Source organism: Lissotriton helveticus, chromosome 10 (assembly GCF_964261635.1).
Source record: "Lissotriton helveticus chromosome 10, aLisHel1.1, whole genome shotgun sequence".
Classification (NCBI taxonomy): domain Eukaryota; kingdom Metazoa; phylum Chordata; class Amphibia; order Caudata; family Salamandridae; genus Lissotriton; species Lissotriton helveticus.
In genome coordinates this window covers 618,962,166-618,987,939 of record NC_136071.1, presented here as the reverse complement: position 1 = coordinate 618,987,939, position 25,774 = coordinate 618,962,166, and the positions used below count along the sequence as shown (strand labels likewise).

General features: G+C 46.5%; 1 protein-coding gene across 3 annotated transcripts in view; it reads left to right on the top strand.

Moving 5' to 3' along the window:
- The window catches only part of CLEC16A (C-type lectin domain containing 16A), a 654,120-nt gene that overhangs the window by 139,565 nt on the left and 488,781 nt on the right, over nucleotides 1-25,774 (top strand). For all 3 annotated transcript variants that reach the window (XM_078663155.1, XM_078663154.1, XM_078663156.1), the window contains exon 8: nucleotides 3,114-3,164. In XM_078663155.1, the coding sequence (XP_078519281.1) occupies nucleotides 3,114-3,164 (51 nt within the window). The remainder of the gene's footprint in view (nucleotides 1-3,113; nucleotides 3,165-25,774) is intronic.

Genomic DNA, 25,774 nt, shown 5'->3' with positions numbered 1-25,774 from the left:
AGGTGGGGGTGATGTGGGCTGTCTAGGGTGATCCAGGACGAGTCTGGCTTTTGCAATCTGTATGGTCTGTAGTTGTCAAAGGTGAGTTGTGATCCCTGCGTGGAGTGTTGCAATAGTCCATTCGGCTGGCGATGAGGGCCTGGGTGATGCTGCTTCTTGAATTTTGAGATAGCTGTTTGAATATCTTACAAAGCATACAGAGGATGAAGAAACAGGAGGAGAAGACTGAGTTGACCTGAGTCATCATGCTTAGCTTGTAATCTAGAATGATACCTAGGTTCCTAATCATAGCCTGGTCAAAGGGGTAGTAGTAGGTCTGAGTTCTGAGGAACACCTGGATGCTTCCCATGGGGAGATTTTGTATCCAAAAATCAGTACCTCTATCTTATCGGTGTTGATCTTCAAGCAGTTGACCTTCACCCAGTTGATGACGTCTGTCATGCTGGTGTGACAGTTGGTCATGGTGTTGGTGGTGTCTTCGGAGAGGGAGAGAATGTTGTGTGTCGGTGTAGAATATGATGTTGAGTCTGAGTTTTGGCATTGCTGACCAAAGGTGTCATATAAGTGTTGAATAGGGTGGGGCACGGCGAGGATCCTTGGGATACTCCCCATATCATTTCCTTTGGCTCAGGGGTGAAGTTGGAAGTCAAATGTTTTGCATTCTGGAGAGGAAAGAGGTAATCCATCTGAAAGCGGCTCCTTGGATGTTTATGTTGTGCAGTCTTGTGATGATTGTGTGGTGGGAGACTGTATTGAAGGCTGCCAAGAGGTCTAGCAGGATTAGAGCCACAGTCTCTCCTCGCTGGAGTAGAACTCGGATGTCATTGATAGCCCGGGTGAGGGCTGTCTCAATGTTTGGTTTCTGCAGAATCCAGATTGGGAGGAGTAGAGTAGAGGGGTTTGTTCCAGATGTGGGGACAATTGTTGGTTGATGGCTTTTTCTAATACTCTGTTTGGGAACGGGAGCAGCTCTAGCTACGATGGGGTGCATTGGGCAGATTGAGGGCGGAGGTCCGTGAGCTGGTGATGTTGAAGTGGACGAAGGAGAGGGCTGCCCAGGTGAGTTCTGTGATGTGGCTGTTTGTACTTGTTGCGGTTGCTGGAGGTGATGATGGGGTAAAGAATGTGGCCAGCGTTGTGCGTGGGGTCATGAACGAGTTGGGTGAGTCCAATGTTCTTCATGCTGTTGAGGATGTTGGTAGTATTGATGTCATTGTAGTAGTCGAGATGGAATTTGAGGTCGCCAAGGAAAATGCAGTTGTTGGAGACTATGGCGAGCGGGGTGATGAAGTTCTAGATGACTGGACATGGTACTGGAGAACGGTAGGCGAGGGTGCCCCTAATGGTGGTTTTGCTGACTGTTTGGAGTCGGAAGTTGAGGTGTTCCATGGCTGGGGTGATTCTGTCATTTGTACTGGCGCATTGGATAGATTCCTTGTGTATGATGACAATCCCTCTGCAAGACTTGTCGATGCGGTCACAGTTTGTGGTCTTGTATGCTTTGGGTATTGCGGCAGTTGGCGTGGAAGTGGGGTTGAGCCAGTTCTCGGTGAGGAAGAGGATGTTGGGTGTGAGAATGGAGAGGAAGTTCCAAATCTCGGATGTGTGTTTGCAAAGTGAGCATGTGTTTGGAAGGGCACACCAGAGCTAATGTTTTTGTTCAGGTAATGCCTGTAGTGTGTTCGGGGTGGGGTTGATCAGTGAGATGGTGTGTGTGCTGTGGTAGCGGGTGCAGGTGAAAGGTTCTACTGTGGAGCGTGGGTCGGATTGTGGCAGTGTTTGCTACGGCACCCAAAGTCAAGGGTGTGGACCTCGGTGAAGGTGTATCTGCAGGGGCAGGGGGAGCGCGGGGCAGCAAGGGGTGAGGGCGCAGTCCGGGTGCTGACAGGCTTGCCTTTGGCGTGCCTTCGAATCGCTAGTGGCACTCCGCTGCACAGTCACACTGCGGCCTGTATTAAGTTGGTCCTGGGGTGGGCTGAGCTTCTGTTGACTGGAATGGTGAGCAGAAAATCAGGGCGGGAAAACCTGGGCAGACACTTCCGGGCAGTGATGGTGTCTCTGGATCAGGCTGCAACAAGCAGGAACAGGAGTCCACAGGCAAGTGGAAAGCTGGATGCCCAGGTGCCTACTCCTTTGTATTCCAGTTGGCGGGTGTAGACGATTGTCGTGCCCTTTATGTAATATCCCTTGCACACCTACATAGTTTGCCAGCACAATGCAAAGGGGGCATTTGCTTATTTTTGTGGAAGCTTTTCCCATGCATATGAGGAAACGGCTTTGCCCGCACCCTGTTACTAACTTGCATTAATCCTGCCCATTGATGTTACTTAGGCAGCATCTCCATGCCTTTACAGCAAGGGACCAACCTTATGCACATACACTTTTGAGGTGTAGGCATGACTTAAGTTCGACCTGTATTGCGAGTCTGTCGGCCCTGTGAATTTGAACACCAGCAACTCCAAATCAGTTTAAACCTTATGTGACTTTTACTAGTGAGGTGCTACTTCACCAGAACACGGCAGTGGTTTTAATTATTTCCAGGGATCTATTAAATATTTGGTTTTGCTCCAAGTCACACTGGTGTACCCAGGCTTGGTTTTTTTTTTAGAATTGATTGTACCATAGGGCTCAACGGGCACCTCAGAAACGTGGCTCAATAAAATAAAATCTGATTTAAGATTTCCTTTTTCCTGGTGAAAGTAATTTCATCTGGGTAGCTCCATTAAGAGATGGGATCACAACTGATTCACGTATGATTTAGTTCTATTGTATACATTTACTGTGGGCAACAAAAAAAAACTGTATTGCTAGCCAGCCTAATTCCACTAGTTATGATTAATCAAAGTATTCCATTTAGCACATTTTGTTTATGTATCACACTGAGATGTATTTTCATGATTCACATTTCAGTTACTTCTCTTCTCATTAGCTCATTAATAATAACGTATTTTGAGACATGTTTGACTTGATGTTTCTATTTTGGTTTTTAGAAAATTGAGGAAGTTAACAACTATTGAGCGAGACAAATGTGCTGTGATGATATGTTTGAGAATTGTAACCTAAAATGTGTTCAAATATTTGTTGATACAAGTTCTGCCTTTTTTTTATTCTAGACTGAGAGACCACGTATAAGTCCCCAAGTATCTCTTTACCTCCTTTCCCAGGTATGCTTTGATCTTTAATGAGATTTGAAATGGCTTAATATTTATAAATAATGCATTATGTATATTTAAAATTCTTTCAACATTTGTTATTGGGTTTCTAATCCTAGTTTTCCTCCTGGTTGCCTCTCTTGGATCCATGTGCCAGTCTGCTGCTCTAGGCACAACATTCTACGCACATTAGATGTTAAGAGCTAACGAGATGTGGTAGCGCTTGTTACGTTGGCCAACCTTATCATGCAGGAGGTAGAAAAACGGTTTCAGATCTTATAACATTTTGGATAATAAAATCTCAATAACTCTCAAATCTCAGTAAAAGATAAAAATAAAAACCTAAGACTGTTCGGCAAGACACTAAAGATATCTTCCGTTAGTGCCGTGTCCACTTACACTTGGAAGCTCCTAACAGCTGGATATGGATATGAAATGATTGCCATAGAAGGAGATTGTCAGACTATCAATTTATTTTGCCTTCTCACCAAACATCTAACAGACAGTTTGTCAGTTCTCGCAGCTTGTGAATCTGTTGTGATGAAGGGGCGGTGAAATGCATGGCTGATATGCACATACCAGTAAAACTGTCAGCTATTTAGGGCAAAGTCCAATGTTTAAATATTCAAATGCCTTGGCACTCCTCCCAGATGTAACCAGTTTTGGAGATGTCTATTAAATCCCAAAACCGAATCCCTCAAGATGAACTGCTACCTTTAGTCACAGTGGAGTTTCTTTAGTGTATTGTCCTAGCCAATCGATTTCAACGCTTTGTGCCAACTAACTATAGTCATTTGGGTTGATGAGGGAAGAGAGGAAGGAGCGGCAGAGCCATAGAGCATCCTCATAATTTCTGCTCCATCTACCATGTCAAGTTGAAGCCTCTGTGCAGGATCATGCCTGCCATCACAGGGAGGTTCATTTATAGGGAGCATCTGCGATGTCACATAGTGCAAATAGATGTCTGCTACCCTTAGGACTCTGTTGAATGTTGACTGGGCACATTTATTAAATGAAACCCTTGGGATCTTGCACGGCCACAAGAAATCCAAAATCTGTCGTCTAAGCTTTGTAAATAAAACTTGCAGGAGATGATCATTTTAGTTTTGGAGAGAACATATTAGCTTAAAAAGGAGGATCTTCATGAACTGGGCTGCCCTGCCAGCAATTAAGAGGGGGATTTTTTCCCAGGTCGGTACGTCTTCCTACACTTGATCGAGAAATGGAGCTAAATTGAGACTCCTTCACCTGTCACTTGAAGCAGAAATGTGAAGGTATTTCAAGCAGTCTGCTGGTGAGCGTACCGCTCCTCTCCATCCCTACATCTCTCATAAGCAGGGCATGCACCGATTTGACCCAAAAGACCAGTAGCCTGGGTACTTTGGGTATGTGCATTAAGTGGGGTCCCGAGACATCCAGCCTCTAGAGTTGAAGCATATTGTCCATTTAAAGAGGCAGTCTGTCTTCTGCATTATTGTTCCAACTAGGGCATCGTATCTTATTCAATGGGCCGGGAGCTTGAGGACTAGAGCAAACAAGCGGACACAGGAGGCATCTCTATCTAGTGCCCCCTCACTGTTATGGGTGAGGAAAAATCACCTTTATCTGAACTTGGGCTCGTGTGTATGCCTCAACATATCTACAGAAACGGGGGCTAAACTTTATTTTCCATAGTATCTGATGCAGGAAGGGCCAGCGCATTGAATCAAAGGCTTTCCCAAAGTCTGTCACGATGAGGGTACCAATGTCCTCCAGCTCATCTATTCTAGAATTGATTAGAAGTAGGTATCACAGTTAGTGCAGAGTGCTGTGGGATCAAACCCATTTTGATCTCTATGAACTAGGTTGGGCACTGTTCTGCCCAACCTAATGGCCAAGACTTTAGCTAGCACCATGACCTCAATGTTTATTGAAGATATAGGGTGGTAGGATGCACATCCCTCCCGTGCTCTTCCCGGATTGAAAAGTCTGCTTGAAAAGACCCCTGTGAGGAGCCTTCCAGAAAGGTAGCGAAGATGTGAGGGCCCAGAAAAGAAGCACATTTTTCTTGTAATATTCAGAAAGGCATCTGTTTGATCCCACATTCTTCCCTCTTGGTAATCCCCTAATTGTTTCATAGATTTTGTCATCATTAAGGGGAAAGTCTATGGCCTCCCTCTTTAAATCATCTGAAGTGCTCACATTTAAATCACAAATAAGGGTTTTAATTCCACCTGCGTAACAGGCGTGGCTGCATTTAATCGTCTCTGGTAAGCAACAACCGTATCCGCTTTGGCAGGTGAACCCACTACCTGGCCTCATACAGGAAAAGTTATGGACAGGATTATTTCAAGCATCAGTTGTTTCGTTGCCAACCAATAAACGAGTTTGTCGCCTTATCCCTGGTTTTGTAGACCCTATACTGAGAGGCCTTCACACCATCCTTGCTGCATTCGTAGGCAGTTGCTGGAATTTAAGCCTTCTTGCTACAAGTTCTGCTACGTATTGTTGCTGTTAGATTTTGGGGTCTCTAGTTGGCATAGGTAGGTACCTGTGACAAATAGGGACCCTTGCGTCTAGTTAGGGTAAGGGGGTACACTCCTAAAATAACCCCTGCTCACCCCCTTGGTAGTTTGGCACGAGCAGACAGGCTTATCTCGGAGGCAGTGCGTAAAGCATTTGTGAACACATACAGTAACCCAGTGACAACACTACAGATGGACACCACACAAGTTGTATATTAAAAATAAGTATTCTTTTATATAGATTTAACACAAGACCACAAACGACAAAAATCCACAATACTGTACTTAAAATGGTAGAATTAGCTTCGTTCTCTTTAGATGTTAAAATGCGACACTGAGTCAATGTACCTTAAGATGCGTAACGCTTCTGCAACGAAAGTGTTGCAGGGATGGCGATTCGGTAGTTCTTACACGCAAAGATGGTGATGCGTTGAAGATCCGGTGCAAAGAAACAAAGATGGCATCTTCTTGCTGCGACTCGATCCTCCGATCTGATGTCTCGACTCAATGCGACCGCTGCAGCGGTGACACCCTTGTTCAGTGATGCAACGACAGCGGCACGCTTCTCCGTGGATGCGAGGCGATTCTGCGGTGCAATGCAACAGCTACAGTGGTGACACCGTTGCTCAGTGATGTGAGAGCAGTGGCTGCGACGGCGACACACTTCTTTGATGTTGCAAGACGTTTCCTGTGATACATTGCAATGCGACAACTGCAGAGGCGACACCCTTGTTCAGTGATGCGACGACAGCGGCTACGACTGCGACACGCTTCTTCTTCGTGAGTCGCGCTTCCAGCTCCTTGCGACACGCAGTCCCTCAGAAGGCCCCAAACAGCAGCAGGCACTTCCAAAGAACTCTTGGGGAGCTGGTGGTTGACGTCTGTTGTCCCTGAGACTTAAGCAGGAGGTAAGCTCTTCTCTCAAGCCCTTGGAGATCCTTTACAAGTTGAATAAATCACGCAAAGTTCCTTTCTCCTTTCTTTGACAGTCAGGCAACCACTGCAGGCCAATCCCTCAAGCAGCACTTCAGCTTAGGGATAGTCTCTCCTCAGTCTCTCTGGTTCCACTCCTCAGCAAAGGTTTCTTCTTGTTGTCCAAAAGTGATCTAAAGTTCTGGGGTTTGGGTCCCCTCTTTTAAACACAGGTTCTCTGAAGGCAGAGAGGCCTTTGCCTAGTCCAAACCAGTTCTGGGCAGTCCTGGTGCACTCGGTTTACATGACTCCTTCTTTCCTTTCACAGTGAAGGGCAGAGACATTAGGCGCACCGCAGAAGGTGGAGCCAGCATTGTGGAGGGAAGGCACAGCCCTATTCAGGTCCCAGGTGCAACTCCTCCATCCCATATAGAAGCAGATCACTCTATTCACCACTGGGCTGACTCGCCCTGTCTCCTGGAATTCCCTAGCCCCTGTCACTCAAACTCCAGACAAGGAATACACAACCTAGCAGAGGCAGGCTTGGATAGGTAGACAAGAAAATACCTACTTTCTAAAAGTGGTATTTTCAAACACAGAATGTTAAAACCAACTTCACTAAAAGATATATTTTCTCATTCTGAGTTCGGGCATACTAAACTTGAATTTCTACGTAGTTCCCTGAGTCAGTTAGGATTATAAGATGTAATAATCTAACGGCCCATTCTGGCCTATGGGGAATAGGTAGCCTTGCAATAGTGAAAAACGAAAATGGCTGTAATTCACTATTAGGACATGCCACACACACTAGGGCCTCTCCTACCTTAAACTTACAATGCACCCTGCCCTTGGGCCTACCATAGGGCTGTCTGATATGAAGAAAAGGGAAGGTTTAGGGACTGCCAAGTGGGTGCACTTGTCTAGTCAGCATGGCAGTACCAGACTGCACACAGGATCTGCAATGGCAAGCCTTAGACACACTTTTACAGGCTGCTTCTGTGGGTGGTACAACCAGTGCTGCAAGCCCACCAGCAGCATTTGGTTTACAAGCCCTGGGCATACTCAGTGCACTGTACTAGGGTCTGACAAGTAAACCAAATCAGCCAATCATGGAATCACTAATCCATACATCAATTTTCAATAGGGAGAGCATATGCACGTTAGCACTGATCAGCAGAAGTAAAGTGCCCAGGGTCATAAAACCAACAATCACCGGTCAGACAAAATACAGGAGGAAGGCAAAACGTTTGGGGATGACCCCGCAAAAAGGCCCAAGTCCAACAGATGCCTTAAGCTATTTTTGTCCTCCCACTGTTGGGCGCAAAATGTGTCCAGGCAGGAATCCCAATACCCCAGAAGCGAAGCTATGCCTCTACGTTTCCCAAAAGGTGTTTCCCCTCGCTGTGTTATGGAGAACACAACAGTGAGGAAAGAACCCCTTCAGAAAATGAAGAGACCAAGTCAGGGAGTCATCCGCCAAGACCCCTAGTCTGGAGAAAGTGGAAAGGCTCTGACTGGAGAGTGTTGTAATCACTGCATAGGAGTAAAGACAAAACAGGAATTATTTGCAACAGTAGTTATTAAGTGCAGTTGATGTTATCCCCCTGTGTGCTATTCCATACTCACCAGCGCACATCCAGTATAGGAATAGAAACCTAAGGACTTGGGCTCTTGTGAAACAAAAGAGTTTGAAAAAACAAAAATGCTGCGAGAATCCTTAAACACTCGGATTCAATGTTCCAAAGGATTAGCAAGTAACTGGTTCTGTAAAAAAACAGAGGAAGTTCTAATTCTGTTTTGGAAGCGAACACGCTAATAAACAAACGTGTAGTTCTGTTCTTTCCAGTAACCGGTACGTAGTCCCAAATCCCTGTTTGAATAAAGTTTTTCACTAAACAAACAAAATATAAAAAGAAGGAAGCGTTTACCCATTTGCTCCGCGGGGAACGGCAAGTTCACGAAAATGTCCAAACACTTTCCTAGCGTTGAAAAGGAAAATGTGGGAATTCAGGTGAGCCGCTCTTGGAGGAGATCGCGACTCAGATTGTTTCCATAGAAGATTGCCAGGGTTCTCGGGTAACAGCAGTTACGTCACTGCTGTTAGGGAGGTTCAGGAAGATGTGCCAGGAAAGCACAACTCGGCGAATCCAAGGTAGCAGCCTTAACAGCACGGCCGCTTGGAACTTTGCCTGGGAAGTGTGTCGGAAAGGCACGGCGGGGCTGAAACTGGATAATGAGCAGATCCCGACCTCGCCACCAGATTACATAAACCAGAGCAGGAGGGATTTCCAAGATCAAAAGGTTAAAGTAGTCGGTCGTAGCGAAGACGCTGTAATCACTAGGAAGACGAAGTAGGAACACTCCAGGACTGAGCAAGAAAGCCAAGCGCCGCCATTACTTCTCTAGGCGGTATAAGAACCTCCCATGACATCAGGTGATAGCGCAAAGCAGTATGGGATAGCACACAGTTCAGAACCCCTTGCAAGGCATTATGGTACTGGTAGTGTAGCCCTGCAATGAAACTGTTGTCTTAGACCAACCAGGCACTCAAGTGCCACTTCCCTCAGTTACATCCCCATATTTTCCTCATAGTGTTGCTCATCCTCATTTCAACCAGGGAGTGGTCAAACATGCCCTGTGAGAGACACTCAGAAGATTTCATGTTTGTTCTTTCATGGAGTCTGTGATCATTACATTTGCACCCAGTTTATCAGTTTGCATCTTTGTAAGTTGTAGTAGTTGGGATTTGTGCACTAGAATTGCTACTCTCTGGAACATTATGTGCATCATGACTGGAAAACCAGTGTACATCTGTCTCCCAATAAACCTGCAATTTGTACCCAACCGGTTCCTTTCCTGTAATGTCCCGCATTTGCCCCGCCCACGGCCTATTGGTGTCTGTTACCTGCACGGCCGACAATGCAAAACAGATGTCTCGCTGTGGCGTGCGCGCACCATTTGCGTGCTTGTTTCCTTTGATTTTGATTCTTTAGGGTGAAAATATGCTTGTTATAGCCAGCTGTGTTTTCCCTGTTTCATGAAGTGGTTTTGTACTGTGATTAATTGGCTTCCCACGGGGCTCATTGTTCTCCAGTGTGATTTGTGCTTGTTTCTCACTTTTGGTAACTCATAAATCACTTCTCTTATGAACCGATTTGGGGTCCGACCCTCCTGCCGCAGTGTAACAGCCGCTGTTCATCGCAGCTTTCTTCTCCCCCCGAGCTGCCATTGTAGCCTGCACTTCTTTTGGGAACCCGTAGCTGAGGACCCGAATCCCCAGGGCTGTTATTTTAAAAAAAGGAGGACACACACAGCCTACTCTTCGAAAGGCAACTGTCACTACATCTCTAGGGGCGGAACTAGATTGTTGCGTCCTGGGGAGCCGACCCTTGGAACACAGTTAAGCTGCCTACAGTCTTGCGGGTAAGGAAACAGAGATTGCTTCCACCCGGTGGGAGCAGAGAAAAAAAAAACACTCGTCAAGCAAAGCTGGTTCCTACTGCTCTCAGGATTGATGCATACAAGAAAGCGATCAGGACCCTGTGGCCCCCTGCAGCCCCCAACTAAAGCACACTTGGTGGTGCCCTGGGTGGGCACTGTGACACCTTCCTTAGGCCATGGGGGATGAGTCCCTGGGCCTTTTTAGGCTCGGGAAGGGGGGTGTCTGTGACCCACTCTCCTACGTGGAAATAGACCTGGAGAAGGGGTCCCCAGGACCTCTTAGAGGGTTGTGGAGGGAGGGTCATGTTCTCTCTTCCACTAAATGATAAATGTTCCCCCCACAAGGGCCCTAGCCTACCCCTACGGGTGTTTTTGGGTATTGGGCGGTAACCTGCGTTTTACTTCTTTTAATTTAAATTTTAGTGCAGATGTGGGGATCCTCCACGAATTTGCAGCAAAATGTTTTTGTTTTTTTAATGGTTTTGGCCCCAGGCAGAGTTCCTCAGGAACACAGTGCAGCCTAGAGGGCCAGGGTATCCCTACCCTGCACCCTATGGGTTTTCTTCTGGATTTACACCAATTCACAAAAAGCTCTCTTTCTGGACAAGATCTGGCTTTCTGCCAAATTTGGTGCAAATCTTTTTAGAAGTTTGGGCTCAGCTGTGTCTAAAAATTTTATGGGAAAATTAGTTGGGAAAACACATTTTAGGACCCCCACCTCCCTTATCTTTTTTTACTGACCTCTGCTTGACGGATTACCCCTGAAACTTTCCAGGAAGGATCTGTGGTGAAAATGTTTTTTCTTGGGAAAGTTTTGTGAATATTTGTTAATCGGCGAGAAAGGTATTGGGAAACCTAAACATGCATTACCTATGGAAACGCTAACCTAACTATGAAAATATATATATCGATCTCTTACTGGTGGTTGCCAGTAGGTAGATATAGTTAGGACCAGGTTTCCATTGAAAAAACATTTTTTGACCTGTCTGTCTGTGGCGCCGTTTGACGAATCATCACAAAATTTCCCAAAAACGTGTCATAGTGAGACCAGCAGGCTGGAAGAGTGCGAAGATAATTCCTTTATTTAAAAAACCCACGGCAGATCCCATGGTCTTAACTAATTATAGACCTATTTCTCTTCTGCCGTTTATTGCTAAAAAACTAGAAATATGTTCATACTGTGATCAGCAATTTCGCGGAGGCGAACAATCTGTTTCACTCTAGCCAGTCAGGCTTTAGGCAGAATCTCAGCACAGAGACCGCATTGCTGGAGGTATCCGATTCCATCAAGGAGACTCTGGATGCAGGTGGCAAAGCGGTCCTGGTCTTGCTAGACCTCTCGGCGGCCTTCGACACTGTGCCCCACGGCCTCCTTTTACAGCGGCTAAGGGAATGCAGCTTTGTGGGCACGGTGCTGAAGTGGCTCACCTCTATCCTAGAGGGCAGAAATCAGGAAGTCTGATCTCCTCCTTTCTCTGCCAATATGCCATCCTTAAGTGAAGGGGTGCCACAGGGCTCTATTTTGAGCCCTGTACTCTTCAAACTGTACATGGCCCCCCTTGCTACCCTGGCCGAAGAGAATGAGGTCGCAATAATATCATATGCCGATGATACTCAACTTCTGTTCACCTGTAGGAAAGGAGAGGAATTTAATGGGGAGAAGATTGATGAATGCCTGAAAGAAACGTTTGCTTGGTTTAAATATAACCATCTGAAATGTAACACAGATAAGTTTCAAGTCCGAAATTATTTTTTTTGGCTCCCCGCCGCTGGATGTCTGGAAACAATGGTAGCCTCAAGATATGTCGCCACCCCAGGCTGATGTCAGGACTGTAAAGAACCTGGGAGTAAAAATAGATGACACTCTTTCGATGGCACCCCAGGTTCAGGCGGTAGTAGGGATCTGTTTTGGCCTCCTATAAATTTTGCGGAGGTTTCTACTTCAGACCTCACACAGAAAAACTGTTATTCAGGCCCTCATTATGTCCAGATTGGACTACGCTAATGTCCTGTACTTGGGCCTTCCGGAGTTCCTATTAAACAGAATGCAGGTGGTGCAGAATGCGGTAGCCAGGGCTATTCTGAGTCTTTGGCCCAGAGACCGGACTTCCCACCATCTCAGGAACTTGCATTGGCTGCCTGTTCGCAACAGAATTCGCTTTAAGGCGCTGGTCCTGGCTTTTAAGGCTCTGCATGGCCTCCGAGTAAAGTACATCTGCAGAAGAGTCTCTGGTTATGTCCCGGCCAGATCTCTTAGATCCGCCCAACAACATCTTATGGTCATCCCAAAGTATTGCAGGATCCGTAAAGGCAGCTGCTCTTTTCAAGTGCAAGTGGCCGGACTCTGGAATAAGCTGCCTCTCTCACTTAAGCAAACCACTAATCTGTCGACCTTCAGGAAACCACTGAAGACCTGGTTGTTTCAACAAACAACCTAACTGTTTCTTACCTGGTTCTTTTCTTCTTTGTTTCTTTTTTCTCCCCCGTGTATAGCTTCTGGTTTTCTGTCTCAGTGCTTGGATACTCTCTGAGTAGGTGTGCGTTCTATACATTTATTTTAACATAACAGAACGTGTTGTGCATGGAAAGTTTCAGGGTGATCCGTCAAGCGGGGGCAGAGAAAAAGGGGTGACAAAAAGTGTGTTTTCCCATATCAATTCCCATAGGACCTTTGAACTCGTCTACAGTCCGATCTGCTGAAAGAAATTACACCAAATTTGGCAGAAAGGTAGATTTGGTCCAGCAGATTGTGCTTTTTGTTATTTGGTGTAAATCTGTTAAGTAGTTTTTGAGAAATGTTAAGAAAATACAGTTAGGGATCTCTCTGGCCACGACAGCTTTGCAAAACATAATAAGCTTGTGCTGGGAAATGCAGATTTTTGATGGGCGGTCAACACTTCAACCAGGAAGTGTTAGCAGCCATCTTGGAACTCCGCTTGAGCCCAGTCACAAAACAAAATGTAAAAAAAAAGAAAAGGGGGCAGGGTAAGAATACGCTGACCCCATAAAGTTGGTCGGGTCCCAGAGAGTCCACAACAGGCCAAAAAAGCATATTTTGTTTAATTGCAGCGAAATCACAATATTCACAATTTTGCAGCAAAACATTATTTTTAAAAACGCGAGCGCAGTCTCCCAGGCTTGCTTTTAAATAACCCCTTGGTAAGCCAGATCCCCATGGCTGACGTTTATGCTGGAGGGGGGCCACGCTACCCCTCTCGTACTGCCCTTCTAGTGGAGCCATGGATGGACCTGGGGACTGCCACCGCTCAGGTCCAGCTTTTGCTGTGTCCCTGATTGCCCACCCTCGGGACATAGCTGTTTGCTTGTGATTGGCAGGAGCTGCCAGCTCCCACTTGAGCAAAAGCAAACAGAACTCCCCTTTCTGCAAGCCGGATCCGTCAAACAGCTCCGGCTTGCAGAAAGTGGAGTTTTCATCTGTTTCTCTGCACACCGAATTTTGCCTGGGAAGGAGGGCCATACAGCCTCTCTCCCTCTTCTCTAAATGGCTGGGCCCTGAAGGATGGGGTCCTTGGGGCCAAAATAGGCCCAAAGAGGGTGGCCACATGGCCCCCCTCCACTACATAATATATAGTTTTTTTGTTAAAAGGTCGAGCTCTGGGGGATGGGGTACCAAATCGGCCCTGGGAGGGGGCGTGTGGCCTCCCCTCTCTTATTACAGGAAGGACGGACCCCAGATGATGCGGCCCCTGGGGCTGAAATCAGCCTGGGGAGTGAGGTCTTGCGGCAACCTCTCCCCATTCTAAAAAGGCCTAGCCCGGCGGGACAGGGTCCACAGGTCCGAAAGCGCCATCCTCTAATAAAACTGTATATCTATATATCTAGATCTATCTATCTATCTATCTATCTATCTATCTATCCATCTATCTATATATATATTCACTGAAAAAAACCATAGGTTTCACACCAGTTATAGTTAGGTGGAAATTTTACTCGCATAAAACCATTGAAATTCCCACGTTATAGTTAGTTGGACTCACTATAACTTGCGCGTGCAATGCACTGCTGATGACGTCACATATTCCATCACTCATGACATGGTCAGTGACATCACTCATGACATCACTGATGACATCTCAAATGACATCACTCATGACAACATCCTTGTGACAAAGTGGCAGACCTCCTATCAGCATAAAATAACCTTTGACACACACATTCAAAAATAGAAACTAACATTTTCTTAAAAAAGGAGAAACCAATACCAATTACAACAACTTATTAGGTAATTCCAACATCTACATACACATCCACTCATTCACCAACAGTTCTATATAGTCACTCATGCATGTACTTACTCATCATATGTACTCATACACCTATACATCCTGTTACACACTAATACTCATCCATATAGTTACTCACACACAAATTCACACATGCAAATAAACTATCAAAAAACCATTTACTTGATTATACTGCTATATACACACCACTACACATACTTCTACAGAAACGGAAACATATTTACTCTCTTAAACAATCAATTATAAAAACACATACTCACTAACCCACCCATACACACAATCATCCACCCATACAGTCTTGCACACATGCTGTCTTCAAAATGCATACAAATAGTGAGTCACTCATTCATGCATCTGTGCTTGAAGTAATATCCCCCACCGAACCATACAGACACTGATACTGATACTCAAAAAAACAACTGATAACCCATATACACACTCATGTAGCTACTCACCAACCCATGCAGCCACTTATACACAAAGTGAGACACAGATACAGATATATATTTTTTTTGAAACTTTTTTATTTGAACACAAAAAACAATACAGCAAACAAGCAAGCAAGGCAGTACAGTAAAAATACAGTCATTAGTTCTGTGCTCAAGGAAGACTGGAGAGCATAATAACAGGAGATAAAAGTCTTTGAATACAGATTGGGGGGAGGCAGAGGCAGAATAGCAGATGAGCAGTACGATATACAACAGCTGGAAGGGATATAGGTCAGGGCGACGGGAAAGGGCTCTGGATGGCGGTGAACGGGGGTGTACAAATATCTCCACTGTATGAGTTCCACGAATTCCAAATCTTCCCCCATTTTTTGGGCCTGCCTCTTGCAATGTATACTGTTTTCTCACGAAATATGCACCAGTCCAGACTCTCTTTCCAAGCAGTCACTGTAGGCGGTCTCGGGGATCCCCACAACTGGGCAATATCTCTCTTCGCAACCATATTGGCCAAAGTCACCCACCGAAGCTGCGACACGTCATAGTCATTCGGACCCCATACATTCAACAGGCATTGTCGGGCCTCCGGCATCATAACCACACCCGACATCATCCATAATCTCATGTATACGTTTCCAGAAGCGCACCACCTCAGGGCATTCCCATATGATGTGGAGATAGGTGCCAAGGAGACCACACCCACGCCGACACATACCATCACTAGAGAAGCCCATATGAATTAGACGGGGACCAGTGACATAGATTCTGTGGAGGATCTTGAGTTGGACCAGACGGAGGCGGGCCGGAATCGCCGCCTCCTTGGGAGAGGAGATCGCGGACTGCCAGTCCTCATCATCCAGTTCAATACCATCAGCAATCCATGCCTCACGGAGGCGATCAAGCAGACCCGATCGGTCATTAATCATTTTCTTATAGAACAGTGAGATAGTACTATCCGGCACATAGCCATCCAGTATACGATCTTCGAGGGGGGAGGAATCCGGAACAGCACTGCCCACTGGCAACACAGAATTCAGAGCATGACGTACCTGGATGTAACGAAATATTTCCCTGTCACTCAACTTATACTCCATTTGCAGTTCGGAGAAGGTCTTAACCTGTCCTTTAACCCAGAGATCCCGCACTTTACCAATACCGATCATGTCCCACTTATCAAATCCCTTCGTCCTCTATAGGCCACCCAGCTTCGCAGAGGCATAGAGCGGTGTTGCACCCATTAATTTATCACTCCAGCCCATAGCCGCCGTCGCGCTATGCCACACCCGCACAGCTACAGCAGTAGGTCCCGTAAGTTGTGAACGGGAAGGTCCCGAGTAAAGTGCCCTATAATAATCACCGCCCGGGAGCAGCCACTTGTCCATTTCGAATGCTGGATTCAACGCCGGGCCATACATCCCGTGGTTGATAGCAGCAAGGTGGGAAGCCCAGTAATACCGACGAATATCCGGGAGCGTTATACCGCCATCATACCAGGGGAGTGTCAATTTCCGAAGAGCTATGCGTGAACGTCCGTCCCATATTAGCTGCCTCTGCAACGACTCTACTTCCCGAAAATATGTCGACGGGATAACATCAAAACTATTCTGTAGGGCATATAGGAACCGAGGGAAGGACATCATCTTAAAAAGGGCCGCGCGTCCCAGGGGAGACAACGGTAATTTACGCCAACGGGCCACGTCGGAGCGCAACCGTTGGAGTGGAGGGAGTAAATTACGTTCGTAGCGAACCGCCGGGTCCATGGAGATAAACACACCCAGGTACTTAAATCCAGATTGCGACAACTGGATGGGACAGTCCCGCGGCAAACGAGGGACATCACCCGCCAGTACATAAATGTAGGATTTCGACCAATTAATGATGAGGCCCGAGTTCTTCCCAAAGGAGGTAAGTACGTCAAACAACACATTGAGCGATTTTTGGGGAGAGGTAAGGTACAATAAAATATCATCCGCATATAAGGAAATGCGATCCTCAAATTCCGGCGTCCAGCGTATACCCTTCATCGAGGGTTCCCATCGTAACCAGGCGGCAAGAGGCTCCAACGCCAAAGCAAAAAGGAGTGGGGACAACGGACAACCCTGTTGTGTGCCCCTACCGAGAGTAAAAGGCACGGAGACGCGGCCATTAACCACCACCTGGGCTAGCGGTGTTTCATACAGGAGTTTGACCCAACCGATAAAACCCGCGCCGAATCCAAACTTGGCGAGTACCGCCCAGAGATAAGACCACTCGATTGTATCAAAGGCCATCGTGGCGTCCAAGGACGCCAAGATGGCAGGTTCACGCAGCGTCGGGGCCCTCGCGAGAACACCATGCAGACGTCGCAAATTTAACGCCGTGTTACGGTGCGGGATAAAGCCGGATTGATCCGGATGAATCAGGTCGCCAATAACCGTAATCAGACGATTAGCAAGCAATTTGGCAAGGATCTTGGGTTCCGCATTTAAAAGCGAAATGGGTCTGTAAGACGAGCAGCAATCTCGTGTTTACCCTCCTTATGGATCACCACAATGGTTGCAAGACGCTGATCTGGGGGGAGGGAACCAGTATCTCGCGCAGCCAGAAACATAGCACGCAAATGGGAAGCCAAAGTATCAGGGCGTAACTTATACAGTTCCACAGGAAGGCCATTGGGACCCAGAGCCTTGCCGGAGCGAAGGGAGCGCAGTGCGAGAGCCACCTCATCCACCGAGGGCGCGACATCCAAGCAATCACGCTCCGAAGCCGACAAACAGGGTAGCGCTATGTCCCGAAGCAACAAGTGCGAATCCTCTTCAGGCCTGTCGGACACCGAGGTATAGACCTCTCGAAAATACTCAGCAAAGCATTCAACAATGCCAACAGGATCAGTTACACTCACACCATCACATGTCACAATCAGCGGAACCACTCGATTCGCTCTCTCTCTTCTATCCAGCCAGGCAATCAACTTTCCTGCTTTATCACCCACATCATAGAGCCGCCCCTGCTGTTCCCTACTCATCGTCTTTGCCGCATCAGTAACCAAAGATTTATATTCCAATTGTTTAAGGTGGAGGACATGTAATGCTTCTCGAGAAACCCCCCGCTCCAATGCAATCTCCAGGTCTGTGATTTCGGTTTCGAGCTGAACAATTGCCTCGTTCTTACATTTCTTAGCACATCCCACCAGAGACCATGCCTGTCCCCTGATCACAGTCTTAAAAGCTTCCCACAACGAAACAGGTGAGGATACAGAACCAACATTTTCAGCAAAGTACAGATCAAATGATGTAATCAGTTCAGCGCGTGTCTTGGGGTTGAGGAGATACCATGGGTTAATCGGAGCCACCCTGCCTTCAGCCCCGATGCCAAGATTAAAATGAAACCAAATAGGGGAATGATCCGATATGCCCCGGGCCAGATGTCTAATCTCTCCAATCGAGGGGGACAGCGCCGCCGGTATCAGGATATAATCTAATCTAGAAAGACTGCCATGGGCTCCCGAGTGAAAAGTAAACTGTGTCTGCTCTGGGTGCATTAATCTCCAGCAATCTATGAGGCCCAGTGTTTCCAGAAAGTCACCCAACCAGGCTGCGCAGCAGGAAGATCTCGAGGTGGATAGCGGTCGCTCCTGCCAGAAATGACGGAGTTAAAATCACCACCCAGTATCAAAACACCCTCAGGGAGACCCAACACCATACGCCCTAGGTCCATGAATGTCGTGGATTGCAAGCCCGGGGGGACATAAACTGACACCAACGAGATTGGCTTTCCCTCCCACCGCCCGACAAGTGCAACATATCGACCCCTGGCATCGAGGATCACATTGTCTACTTCGAGGGGAAGGGAAACCCTAAGCAGAATACCCACTCCTCTGGAACTAGATGTAAAGCCAGAGTGGGCAACAAGACGATAACCCCGTCTATTAAGAGCGTGACAAGTGTTTCCTATCAAGTGTGTCTCCTGTAACAGAACGACATCAGGCGAGAGGCGCCGCAACAGCTGCATGACCACCCCTCTCTTTATGCGATCACCCAACCCATTCACATTCCAGCATAATACCCTCAACCCCCTACCCCCCATCCAAGTCCAAAATGAACTCTTATCGCAAAACGAGCATCACACCAGTTTCAAAGATCATGAACATACCTTGCCTTGAAAAAGAAAGAACAAACAATCCCAAAACTCTTCCCCCCCCCCCCAGGTTCCCAACACAACTCCCCCCCCCCACCCTGCACCCCTGCACCGACTCAAAAGCCACCCTAATTTGCAGTGTGCCTGTCACCCTAGCAATTACAAACATGAACTAATCTACACAAAGAAAACCCCAGAGGAGGAAAGGGTCCCGCCTTCCCCGCTACCTCCGAGGACACAAACGGAATGATCAATAAAGGCAGTGAACTCCGGCCGATCATGCTGATAATTGTTCCGGACACAGGCATCAAAGTCATTCTTAGTCCGTCAGTCCCCCCTCCGCGCCACCAGCATGTTCCTGGCCAGCGCGGCGAGTCGGCAAAGTGTCCAACCATTCACTCACTTCCTCAGGCCTGGTAAAGAAAAATGTTCGATTGTCATATTCAACCCGCAGTCGGGCCGGGAATAACATAGCGTATTTTAGTTCCATGTCTCTTAGTCGCCGTTTTACACCTTGAAATCCGATGCGTTGTTTCTGGACCGATTGAGAAAAATCTGGATAAAAATTCACAGCGGCGTTCTCGAACTGCGTAGGGCCACTTGTCCGTGCCGCCTGCAAAATGGCGTCGCGATCTCTAAAATTGAAGATCCGTGCAATGATCAGACGGGGGGGAAAACCGGGCTTCGCCTGACCCCCCGGCACTCTATGCGCACGTTCGATGGCGAAGAATTTGCTCAGGCCCTATGGTGCCAGATGATTAAGAATGAGGTCCTCCACTCGAAGATCAGTGGCGAGTGGACTAGAGTCTTCCGGGACCCCAATAATACGCACGTTATTGCGCCGTGCACGGCCTTCAAAATCCTCCAAGCGAAGAGCAAAAAAGTCATTAGCAGATCGAAGATTGCGCACTTCTGTTTGCAAGTCGGACACGTCCGTGGTAAGGCTGGATGTTTTCAGGTCTAATGACTTCACTTTCTCATTCGTCTTGGCCAAGTCAGTGCGAATGAGGTTGACATCGATAGCCACCGTGTCCAACTTCAAGGCCAAGGCTTCATACTGTTGGCCGATGGAAGACTGAATGCCAGCAATGGCACCCATCACGTCTTGTAGCGTTAAGTCCGCCGACACTGCAGGATCGTCGACAACCTCCTCCCGGGTCTTAGGTGTGCCACCAGGGGATCCTTTAGAAAGTGTATAGCGATCCATGACGTTCGTCTGGGTAGAACCTCCACGGATGGTGGTCTTGACCTTCCGTTTCTCACCCTCAGGCTTGCCCGTCATGGCGGGTCGGGTGCCCCGAAGGGATGCTTGGGATCTGGTCCAAATGGCTCCTGAAAATCACACACGGGAACACAGGAGGCAGAGTTGAGCCAAGTGGAGGCCACAGCCAAACAGTCGCTCGCCCGAAACTCAATGAGCTGGCATCGGGGCTCGTCCGATCAACAGACACACCGCATATATGAGGCAGTGCGCCGGAGAAACGAAACCGAAAGTGAAGTGAGGCTGTGGTCCGATTCCCGCAAGCCGTTGTTGTTGAATTACGACCCGGGCACTGCCACCACTGAAGGTCCAGGCTTCTCCATGGAGAAGGCCGCAAAGTTCGCAAAGCTCGGGAACCCTGTGTCCGATTTCGACCCAAAAACCTGCTAGTACATCAGCCGGGTTGTGTCTTCAATGATCTTCCATTAAATCAGGATATTGTTTAGGATAAATGCGGGAGGCAGCGAGGGTCTTCGGGAGCCCTGTGCTCACGCGGCCATCTCGGATGCGCGCGAAGCTCCTCCCCCACAGATACAGATATTTAAATATTTAAACATTACTCGCTAATATATGTATTCACTAAGATACATTTAATAAGTCAGTTAACCAATCAATTTTACACAAAAAAAATCCATTTTGACATTTATTTACCCATTTATTCTTCCAGCAACCTTTAGATATACATATATAAAAAATATTTATTTTTCAGAAAGATGCACATTCACTGGATGATGTCATCAGTGATGTCATTTGAGATGTCATCAGTGATGTCCTGAGTGATGTCACTGACCATGTCATGAGTGATGTAATATGTGACGTCATCAGCAGTGCATTGCACGCGCAAGTTATAGTGAGTCCAACTAACTATAACGTGGGAATTTCAATGGTTTTATGCGAGTAAAATTTCCACCTAACTATAACTGGTGTGAAACCTATGGTTTTTTCAGTGAATGTATATATGTATATATGTGTATATATATATATATATATATATATATATATTTATATATATATATATATATATAATTTCTATGGCAAAATGAAACCCCTCATTTTGTTCCTTTTCAAATTAAATGTATTAAGTGTTACCACTTTATTCCAATCAAGATGACTTCAGGTGTGCCATACTTTTGTCATAAGTAAGACTGTTAGCGTTCTAGTTGTTCTTTAGAACACTCTGGGACATTCTGTAATTGGGCTATAGTTGGGCTACATCTGGCTGATATTTGGGCTACATTTTGGCTCTTTTGTCTCTGGTGGCCATCTTGGGAGACTGCATATCAGAATTTTTTTAATGAAATATAAGAGGATTTGAGAAGTCACTCAAAATGTGCCCTAATTTTTCTTCCTTCAGCACTAATCATAATTTCTATGGCAAAATGAACCCCCTCATTTTGTTCCTTTGCAAATTAAATGTTTTAAGTGTTAACGCTTTATTCCAATCAAGATGACTTCAGGTGTGCCATACTTTTGTCATAAGTAAGACTGTTAGCGCTCTAGTTGTTCTTTAGAACACTCTGGGACATTGCGTCATTGGGCTATAGTTGGGCTACATCTGGCTGATATTTGGGCTACATTTGTTTTTTTTTGTCTCTGGTGGCCATCTTTGGGCTACATTGGGCTACATTTGGGCTCTAACATATATATAGCCCAATGTAGCCCAATATATATTTTTTCAAAGTTAATTTTCGTAAAAACCACTGGAGCATATATCTTGAGACATAGTAAAGGCACATCGGGGTACCAGTCCCTACAATTTTGCCAAGTTTGGTGGAAATCCATTCAGCCGTTTGGGCTAAAAGTGAGTCCAACCGCCCTATGGAAATTAACATGGGGAAAACACGTTTTGGGACCCCCCTTTTATCTCGGCCCCCGCTTGACGGATCCCCCCGAAACTTTCAGGGAAGGAGAGGAGCGCAGCGAGGCAAAGTTAAGGAGCATTACAGGCAGATCCCTCATTCGGCGCCAAAGTTATTCCCAATAGAATGTTGCGGATTTCCTAAGGAAAACGATCCTAACTATAACTACCTACTGGCGACCGCCAGTAGGTAATATATATATATATATATATATATATATATATATATATATATATATATATATATGCCGCAAGTCCTGGAAGTCCCGCCCCTTTCACCCTCACTCTGCAAACGCTCCTCATGGTGCATCTCTAGTTGGGAGATGAATTCCCCTTGACTCGTGAGGGTCCATTTAGGCCGACTACCCCTCTTGTTACCTTCAGTAAGTCCCACACAGTGGGATTGTTGCTAGGTCATCAGAGGCCTGAACCCTTTCTCCACTATTCTACAAATGTGCCTCCTGGCGCACTACTGGTTAGGGGATGAAGTCCCCTTGGATGCTGAGAGTCCTTAGGGGCCTCCAGTAAGTCCTACACAGTAGGACTGCAGAGAGGTCTTCGGAGGCCATGCCCCCATTTTCCACCACTCTGCAAACACCTCTCCTGGTCCTGGTGGCACTGCTGGTTGGGGATGAAGTCCCCTTGGATGGCCAAGAACCCCTCTTGTTACCTCCAGGAAGTCTCACACGACGCGATTTCTGACAACTGGACAGAGGCCCCGCCCACTTTCTCCACCACACTGCAAATAGAATTTATAAAACCTTAGACATTTACTGAAAAAAAAGATTACATGGACATTGAAGGTGGGCTCAGATTTCACTTGTACAAAACCATGAAAGTTCAGCAGTTATTGTTATCTGAGCCAACTATAACTTACGCCCCACAATGCACTGCTTATGATCTCGCATATTTCAGCAGTCATGTCATGGTCAGTGACATCACTGATGACATCTCAAATGCAATCACTGATGACATCATCCACACAACCACTCACATACCCATTCACAGACCCTTACCAATTCTCACTCACACCCACTCAATCATCCATAGTCACTCACACAACCATTCACTCACCCATACAGTCACTCATCCAACCAGTCACTCATCCAACCAGTCACTCATCCATACATACACTCAACGCAGCCAGTCACTCACCCAAACAAGCACTCACACACTCTCTCACATATCCATTCTCACATCCATATAAGCACTCGCACAACCGCTCACTCACCCATACATCAATTTGTACAGATACTCTCAGTACAGCCACTCACACCAACTCACTTAACCAAACATCCACTCACTTACCCACACAGCCACTTACACACCCAGTCACTCACTCATACAGTCATTCAGACACCTACCCACTCACCCATACAGTCATTACACACCCACTTGTAATATGTAAGGGCATAAGCAGTGCATTGAAGGGGGCATAAGTTATAGTTGGCTCAGGTAACTATAACTGCTGAATGTCTGTGGTTTTGTATGAGTGAAATCTGAGCCTAACTAGAACGTCCCTGTAACCTTTGTTTTTTTCAGTGATGCATATCTTGAAATTGGTGTGCAATGTACGCCTTAACTCATCCTTGCTATGTTTTGATTTATTTTGCGTTCTCTTGGCTAAGGGATGCTCTGATCTCGTTGGAGGCATGCGTTATGATGATACTGAAGATTAGCATTAGATCTTGTGTGCTTTAACCCTTTGAGACGCATGCCGACGTTTGCTGCCCTCTGATGATGTATTTTGCTATGCGGTTTGCATGTACTGATGTGGAAAAATAAAGGCTAGTTTGTGTGTAATGTGTTTTGAACAACCGGTAAACAGTGGCGTTCTCCTTGCCTTTTTCCGTGGGACACGAAATGGAGAACTCCTCTCCTTTACTGTAGTATGGCCCAAATACAATATTGCTTTTTTGGTAAGAATTATTGATTTTGTAAACAGGTTAGCACGGGTAAAATCTATTTTTAGCTGGGTTTTACTTTCCTGTTAACTTAAGGGTACTGCAGTAATTGTTAAATCGTGAGGTTAAATGTACTGCAGTAATTGTTAAATCGTGTGGTTTATCATTGCAGGCTTTTAGCGCTTGATATTGAACAATTGATAGTGGACGAACCACAAATTTGTATTTAAAGAAACGCGCGACATCTACATGTGTATTCAGTATTTAAATGAACGTGCAATTTTGTCTGTTTGTAACCTTCAATTTTGAATAACTGTAGCACTTCTATAGATGATCGCTAGAGGTCGATCTAGGTAAAGAAACCAGATTTCTTGCTGGTAACAGAAAAGGAGATCGCTCGACATTTAAAACTGCATTTCGCAGCGTCAATAATCTTGAAGCCAGTTAGTAACATACTTAACTGGGCCATGTCTTATTGTCCCGCTATTTATGTTAGTTACATTTTTTGTGTTAGTTTTGTTTGAAGTGTACGAAGTCTTGCTTACAATTCAAATTTTACAAAAATACTGTTACTGTAGTTTTGTGACCAAATACTTGCAATGTTATTATTTTGCATTCATCTCTCCTAAAACTCTTGCATAGTACGTTTTTTTTGTTTTTGTTGGGTGACACTGTTCAGTTCCAAGTTTGATTGTTTATTTGTTGGGTTTGTTACATGGAGCGCGAACCAGACCCCAGATGGCGCCAGAGCTCTCTGTACAGCATTGTTTGTTCAACTCGTTTTTAGGTCTCGCCTACAGCATTGCTTTAGCAATGCTTGTTTGGCGAGATTATAGTAAAGCTTTCAAAAGTCTACCCAAACTGCGGATCGGGTACAGTGCATGTGAGCACACCCACGCGCATTTTGTGCGTGCGCGCTGCTCTCTGCTGCCACTTCAGCTCACCAGGCTGCACACCCCCTCACCCCTCGCTCGCCAATGTCCCTTCCACCTTTCCTTTGATCTCTCTGCGAGTTCTCTCAGTCTAATGGCCCTCGCCCTCCCCCAGCACAGAGCGCGCATCGCTTGTTTGCTTCCTGTCACGCTAAACCCCCTTACTCTCCCTCCCAGACCTCTAAAACCCCGCCCCACCACGCAATGCTGAGAGCTTGTTCCTTCCGCTATCACCCCAGCTTCTTCTCTTCTCCACTTTACTTCGCTCGTTTTCTGTTGGCGCTCTCCGACCCCTCACTGCTGATCACCCTCTCCTCTGGGACCCTTTTCGGATGTTTTTTAGGTCTCGTTTTAACTTTAGATGGTTTTCATTTATATCGGGGCCAGTACCGTCTTCGTCTTGCTTATTTTGATGACCATGTTTCCTTTTTTGTCAGACACTGCATGCGCAGTAAACCGTTGCCATCTTGCAGCGGGAGGGGGGACATCTGTTAAAAGCACTAGAAAAAAAAAAAAGTGAACTAGCGTGTAAAGCGGCGCGAGGCAGTGTTACGTCCCTGCTGGTAGGTGAGGGCGCCCCCATTGTTTGGAGCAGCACTGCAGTCTCGGGTCCATGCACCAACACCGGAAGTAGGAGCCACGCGCCCAGCACAGCATTGCCACCAGCACAATGCCCTCAGTGCCGCTACTACCGAAGGAGAGTAACCTCTTCAAACGCATCCTGGTGAGTGACCGGGGAGGAGTCACTGGTGCCCCACCCACTGTCAGACTCATTACACACGCTACCACCAACTCAGTCTGGCACCATTGCTGTCACCCAGACTTTTGCTAGCTACTGCTTACCACTCCTTCACACTTGCCCTTTTCTACACTCATCCATGCTTTGCTGTTCACACCCACACTGTTACATGCCCTCCAACCTTTACAACTAAGTGCAACTTCCAATTGCTCCAGCCCCTTCATGGATGCACCTGATACCCACTGCT